Consider the following 7,552-nt stretch of genomic DNA (forward strand, 5'->3'; position numbering starts at 1 on the left):
TGTTCTCCTAATGTCAAATCCATTGGTTGCAAATGGGTGTATCCGGTGAAATTGAATTCTGATAGGCCCCTCAATCGTTACAAGGCTCGCTTTAGGAAACAAGCAATAATATAGAATTGATTATGATGAGACATTTGCACCGGCTACCAAAATGATAATTGTTCGCACTGTAATATCTATAACTTATTCTAATGGATGGTCTCTTCAGAAAATGGATGTGAAGAATATTTTTCTTCATGGTGACCTGACTGAAGACATTTATATGACATCTCCTCAAGGTATGTTCTCTTCATACAAGGGTGTTTGCAAGTTTAAACGCTCCTTATATAGTTTGAAACAAGCACTCAGAGCATGATATGAGAAATGTCGCTCCACTATACTTGGGTTCTCCGTTACTCAAATTCAGTATGATTCCTCCCTATTTATTCATAGCACATCTACGGGAGTTGTCTTACTTCTTATGTATGTTAATGATATGGTTATTACGGGTTTTGATCATGCTTCCATTTTGAGACTTAAACAACAATTACAAGCTTTATTTCATATGAAAGATCTTGGTGAACTTCATTATTTTCTTAGTCTTGAGGTTCATCTACATGCAAGGGCATCTTTCTCCATCAACACAAGTATGCTACATATTTAATTTATATGGTTGGTCTTTAATCGGCTAATTTGATCGATACTCCCCTTGAGGTTAATGTTAAATATCATCGTGATGATGGTGATCTTTTTCCTGATCCCAAATTATATCGATAATTTGTGGGTAGTCTTAATTACTTGACTATCACTCGCCCTAATATATTTTTTTTTGTTCAACAAATAAGTCAATTCATGCATTATCCTCGTCATTTCACTTAGTTGTGGTTTATCGTATAATTCGTTACTTGAAGGGAACCTCTCAATGCATATTATTCTTTCTCGTTGGAATTTCTCTTCAATCAAGTGCCTATAATGGTGCTGATTGGACAGGGTCTCTTGATACTCGCCGATCTGTCACTGAATGGTGTATGTTTCTTGGTTCTTTATTGATCTCTTGGAAAAGTTTCTAAATCTTCTACTGAATCTGAGTACCATGCCATGTTTGCTGCTTGCTCAAAAATACTTTGGCTTTGTGGTCTTTTGGATGAACTTGGATTTTTCCAAACAGAGTCAATTTCACTTTATGCTAACAATACTAGCATAATTCAAATTGTTGCAAATCTAGTTTTTCATGAACACACCAAACATATAGAAGTTGATTGTCATTCAATCTGTGACGCATATGATGACCAACTGATATCACTTCCTAATGTCAGTACTCATTTGCAGGTCGCAGATATTTTTACCAAGGTTGTTCCACGCCCACGATATCAATTATATATTTTCGAATTTCATTAAGGTGCTTCTGCACCGCTTAGGGTGAGAATGGCTTAGGGTAGGAGAAGCAATTCCCTATATTTAATTGGCAACTTAGACCTTCTATAACCTTGTACGGATTTAATTGGCAACTTAGACCTTCTATAACCTTGTACGGACCAAACTATTTTCATCTCTATCCAGCCAAAAAGATCGTAACTACTCAAAAACAGCTGTTAATTTGAAAACAGAGCCAGCCCGATACATCCAAAATACAATTGCCTATTTTCAATAGAACTTTTTTTTAGAAATAGACCATGAAATGAACTTCTGTTTATTGAAAGATTAACTAATATCCACTGATTATCCATCCAAGTTTACAACAATGAAAAAACAGTTAAATCTATCTGTTTAAATGACACTTTCTGGCCATTGGATGGGAAGGATTCCCAGTCTCACATCGCAGTTGGCACTAAGCTCGTTTAACAAAGTCCCTGGAAATCTCTTATGAAACCAGTCAGGAATGAAAGATCATGTTTCAGTTTCTGGTTCATCTTCAACAGCATCCAATGTTTCATTAATGTAAGCCTGAGCTTCATCTAATGCTGACTCTTTTGCATCAGCAGCATACAAAATCTTCTTAATTGCTACCGATATCTGGATAATATAACAGGTTACATGTGCATTGATTTACTCGAATTATTTTAAATTACTGCAGAGTACTACAAAATAGTGCCATATGTTCAAAACTCAAATAATAATGATCAACCACATGATTGAACCAATTGGATCATTAATCTAGATCTAGACATGAATTATTCACATATTTGTAAATACATGGGGTTGTAAGCATTTTCACAAACCAATGCGTAACACATTATCAAGCTGGACCATACCAAAGCAAACATGTACAATTTCAAGAAATGTGGCAGGGATACAATCCACGTCATATTTAAAGAGGGATAAACACCAAATAGTCATGGATGTGGACATAGAAGTAGAAAACAAAGGTTATATTCCAAACCATTCGGAGAGTCATTTCTCTTTGACTTGAGTAATATAAAAATTACAACTCAAGGGAGACTACACCTTATCCTATACACTAAACCTAACCCGTGAACGATATAAAACAACTAAAAATATACATGTCATGGTCAGAACCAAATATTCATTTAAGCATATGAAAATAGAATATGATCTATTTGATGAACTCTGAAGCATATAGAAGTAGACATGATCACAAGCACATTAGAAAAGGAAAAGACCTCTCAGTTTTGAAAAGTAAAAGTAAAATCAACTAAACTCAAGCCGGAATTCTTACAGGTTCATTCTCCAGTTCTGATGCCTGACAAAGAATTTCTATATCCCGTAGTTTTGAAAAGTAAAAGTCTCTTTCTTTTTCCAGAAGATCCACCGAGAGTTTGAGATCAGTAACCTGTAAAACAAAACAAAGAATAAAGTGAGCAATGAACAAAACAGAGGTAAATAATGTTTTTATTAAACTACCAAGTGAATACCTTAAAACGTGGATATCAATACAAGAACTAATAGATTGGTAGATAATTGACACACTGAAGCACATTCATGTATAAGCTATTTGGCACTACTGTCAGGAAAATAATGTCAACATAATACATACATTTACCAATTTCTTTACTACAGAATGGTATCTGTGTCCACGAGCTTCTTTGCCTGTGTACTATATTTGGCACTACTGTTTAAAGTCGTACCTGCTTGGACAATGCCTGAATCTCTGCTGCCGAATGTGCCCCATCTGATCCGCCACTTGACCTTGAAGGCTTAGGTCCTGCTAACAAAAGTACATTAACCAAAAAGGTAAACAATGCATAACAGTTTAGGATCAAAGATCCCAATAAGCCAACCTGAGGTTCTATTTAGACTAAATGCATCGCCTGAACTAGAATAATTCATTGTATTCGATTGAAGTGACTTTGAGCTCCTTAAACCCTTGTGATTTCGGTCCTTTCCACCCTTAACCCTGCGCTCCACAGGATTATAGTTCCTACAGGAAAAATAAAAAAGCTTTGATAAAACAGATATACAGCATGAGACATATATGCATGGCATAGAATTGTGTATTTAAATATTACAGACAAAATGCATTGGATCTTCACCATTCAAAGCAATTACATCAAAATTGCACTGAGAATGAGATGATGAAGTACTCCTTCAAATATCATAGCAATGGTAATAACTTATAAGAAGAAAAAAACAACGGTAATCGAAGTTGTTTAAAGGACATGGGGAGCACATAGCAAGTAACATACTCATTCATAATGCCACCATTAACAGAATCACAGTAACGTTTCAGCCATTGAAGGAACTCCAAGTTGTCCAAAGGTCGGCCTTTAATAAGCCTGCTAACTTCAATATGCTGCGACACGGTAATCACATTAGCTCAACAAATGCAAGAATCAACTATTGATTGTGCCAAAGTATTTTCTTATACCAATTTTCATTCTCAAGTAAAATTATAACCCGGAGATGAATTAATTTTAATTCATGAATAACTTTCACACCCGCATTAAAGACATGCAATCAATGAAGCTAGGATAACATTACCCATAACTAAAAAATTAACTAGTATTTGAGCATCAATTCAAGACCACACCCCAACCTTGCACACCATCAAATCTCTTACGCAAACTTAACCACCCTGCCTAAAGAAACAGCACTCAAAAATTGCAGTCCACCAGCAATGAAAGCATAATGATACAATTGGGGAAGAGTAAAAAGGAGAGGAGACATAAATAATCTTCTTAAATAAGGATATATGTGTTAACAAAAGGGGACTTGGATAAACAGGTAAAATAAATGTTTATCCAATAAACTCTTATCATGCAAGAGCTTATATATGAGTTGTCCATAATCCAAGAGTTAATGGTGTAAGTACTTAATCACCATACAAAAAACTTATGTATATGTTGTTTCTACAATCAAATAGCTTATGGGGATAAATTCCGCATAAGCTCTGTACAAGCTTGTTTCCATATGCTTCAACAATTAAATAGTTTACGGGGGAAAACTCCGCATACACTTTGTACGAGTTGTTTCCATATACTATCTTAGGGAGCTGAAAATAACTTAAGCGGAATATTAAAGGCTATTTTTTAAGCTTTGCCAAACACTTACACAAGTGCATATCTCAGAAGATAAGCCCAAATGCAAGAACGGAACCAAGTTGTTAAATTATCCTTCATTAGCACTTCTGCAATAAAGATACTAGATACTATTTCACATATGCTAAGATTTCATAGGTTATAAATAATTCCATTGATAGTAAAAGAATAAAGGTTGATATCATACTACAACATAAATTTATAATGAACCATCATGTCCCACTGTATTTCTTGCTTACACACACAAACACACGTATATTATACACCAAAGGAAAGCTCTCTTCCAAGTGTTGTGCTGCTTAACATTGTGAGGGAAGAAACAAATACCTTCTCAATTTTCAACTTGTTGAACACTTCCTGTAGAACTTTATAATTTTGGATCATATCATACTCTGTCTTGGCATCAAAGTTCACCTAAAATGAACCCCAAAATTATAATTTATTGTAATAGATATGAAATATCATAAGAGGAAGAAATCAAATTCAAAGCAAAGTCATGTTGCCACCTTGTGCATCGGCACTACCCCGGGATACGTCATGTCAATCATCTGGCATTGCACAGCACCAGATGCAGCCTAGCAATGAATGAACACAGGGCATAAGCATGGTGAGAACAAGAAAATAAACTTTCATTAACTGATCAGCTTGCAAATCATTATTGTGCCCCTTTTAAATAGCAAAAAACCTAGAAATGTATGCAAAAACTTTGGTATCTGCACTTTCTGTCCATGCTCAAACATGAAGACAACCATTGACAGTGACAAATGGAAACATAATAATAATCTGACATCCTTAACTTCATAAATTTTCTCAAAAACCATAAGTTTGTTCAACATACTTTCAATTACTAACAGAAAAATAATGATCTCAATACAATTTTCACCGCAAATAAGAGATGGGCTACTTCCACAATAATCAAAAGAAAGGCCATAAATCTGTCACAAGCAGGCTAAGTAATGCAGTCAACAAAAAATTGTACTTGTAATAACTAGCATATAATTTTATTTTATTTTTGCTTAACTGTGCTCATGATAAAATTAATAGCAATTTGAATCGTCATCCTTTTTAATTCATACGAGGAGTTAAAATGGCGCTAAAAACATTTTTTCACTGTAAAAAGCACACAGTTTTGATAAATATAAAGACTAGATTAAATAAAATTCAAAAGACTAATTTAAATAGAGCAGCAATTGTCAAAATTATACAATCTTGCTTCACAAAACCCTGAATCGGTCAGAGTAGTAGTCAATCCCGGATAGCGGCGCGAAGCAGCCGACTTTAAATATGGAATTGCGGGATAGTGTATAGCGGGATGACAACTATTTGATCATTTATTGGACAAATTACATGAGTAACAATTATAAACATATCTTTAATGTAAAATTAAACAAAATAACTCAACCTCAAAAATATTTACAAATCAAAGCAGAAGATTCAATAAAAAAACACTCAAAAACCAACAAGTCCTGATCGAAACTCTTAATCAACATCAACAAGTCTTAATCAAAACATCACATCCCAAATTCAAACTTAAGTACTAAATATTTAAATTCAAACTATCATAGAAATAAAATATCATCCATCATAAATGAAGTCTTTAAAGAAAAAAAATCATGATCAAGCAAGTCTTCTTCAACATATTCCTCTTCATCCTCCCCCTATTATCTTCTTCAAACTCTTCATTTTCTTCAATGTGATTAAAATAAAAATAGATAAGGCAAAGAATAAGGTTGAAGATCAACTCAAATTCGATTGAAAAACCCAAAATTACCCTTAAAACATTTTCTAGAGGTGGAAAAGGATAATGGAACAGAAACCGCTCCTGGCCGGGAACCGTTCCGCCTCCGCTACCCACTATAGTGCTAAGGATCTTCCCATACCGGCCGGCCTCTGCTCCGCTCTGCTATAGCGGGATAGCGCCGATATTGACCGCTATTGACTCCTCTAGAATCAGTATGATTGAATAATAATTTCTTCAAAAGTCCACAATGTGAACACGCTAAATTCACATACAGATCAACTAATCCCTAAAGCGAGACACATCAACTGATTCACATTCAATCAACATTTCAACAATAAACCATAATCCCTAGAATGTTTAGATTAGTGGTGAATATTAAAACAGTTAAAAATAAAAAAATAAAAATCGTCGTTAGGTTTTGCCACCAAAGAAGCAATTGAAAAATAAATTTCAATACAAAACCAAACCAGTTAGTTTCGCATTATTCCAAGAACCCTATGTGCATGAAAATAGGGTAAGAAAGTGCAACAAACACGAAAACAATGTGCTATTGATAATGTTATTACCTCCTCAATGCGAGAGAGATTGAGTTGAAGACGATTATTGATCCAAGTCAGAATCTCATTTCTACCGACAAAGTAAGCGCTATCCATTATCCCTATACTCGTCGCCATTTTTTCACAGCACAAACCAAAAACGAAGAACAAGAGAAAAATATAATTAAAAAAGGAGAAAGATTTTCTTTGTTGTTAATTTATATTAATAGAAAAATAGGTGAAGAATTTTCTTTTTCTAGGGGCGAAATCGGGGGAGGGGTTTGTTTCTGTCTGTGTGTGTTAAGTTTAAAAGAAACAAAAAAATTATTTGTTTTTGTTTTTTATTTTTGGGAAAAAAAAGGAAACGGAAGGAAATTAAATGGACGGTGGAGGATTGAATTGATTCTGGCGAGAGAGAGAGAGGAAACGGTAACGGAAGTGGAAACGGAAATCCAAAAAAGGAGAGAAGAGAAGAAACAGAACGAAAACCGTACTAAAAGAGAGGGAGCTGAGAGAGGAAGATAAGTAATGGTAAAATGAAATTGAATGTGGGTGGGTACTCTCTCTTCCGACAGCTATATATATATATATATATATATATATATATATATATATATATATATATATATATATATATATATATATATATATATATATATATATATTAACGCTTGCTTCTGCTGCTTCCAATTGGAGGTGGGAAACCACTTTTTAAATTATCATTTTAATTATAAAAACTTAAATGATGTAATAATTCGTGTAAATTAATTTCCAAAATTATATTATTATTAAATTTATAA

The 7,552-nt window shown here is 34.0% G+C and overlaps 1 protein-coding gene across 1 annotated transcript; it reads right to left on the reverse strand.

Annotated features, from left to right (window-relative positions):
• Window positions 1-1,646: 1,646 nt before the first annotated feature.
• LOC127085368 (microtubule-associated protein RP/EB family member 1A) lies at window positions 1,647-7,313 on the reverse strand. The gene is made up of 8 exons (XM_051025883.1): window positions 6,783-7,313; window positions 4,982-5,050; window positions 4,803-4,889; window positions 3,624-3,730; window positions 3,219-3,358; window positions 3,066-3,142; window positions 2,657-2,770; window positions 1,647-1,992 (listed from the first exon to the last, which is right to left on the reverse strand). The coding sequence occupies exons 1-8, from the start codon at window positions 6,888-6,890 to the stop codon at window positions 1,867-1,869; spliced, it is 828 nt and encodes a 275-aa protein (XP_050881840.1). The 5' UTR covers window positions 6,891-7,313; the 3' UTR covers window positions 1,647-1,866.
• Between the last annotated feature and the right edge of the window lie 239 nt (window positions 7,314-7,552).

The sequence above is a fragment of the Lathyrus oleraceus genome, chromosome 5 (assembly GCF_024323335.1).
Source record: "Lathyrus oleraceus cultivar Zhongwan6 chromosome 5, CAAS_Psat_ZW6_1.0, whole genome shotgun sequence".
In the NCBI taxonomy this organism is placed as follows: Eukaryota; Viridiplantae; Streptophyta; class Magnoliopsida; order Fabales; family Fabaceae; genus Lathyrus; species Lathyrus oleraceus.

Bases quoted from the DNA above. Each gene is read 5' to 3' on its own strand.
- LOC127085368 (XM_051025883.1), bottom strand. From the start codon at position 6,890: ATGGCGACGAGTATAGGGATAATGGATAGCGCTTACTTTGTCGGTAGA. The intron at 3,731-4,802 runs GTATTTGTTTCT...ACCGTGTCGCAG, and splicing joins ACAAGTTGAAAATTGAGAAG to CATATTGAAGTTAGCAGGCT. The intron at 3,359-3,623 runs GTATGTTACTTG...TTTTTCCTGTAG, and splicing joins AATGGTGGCATTATGAATGA to GAACTATAATCCTGTGGAGC.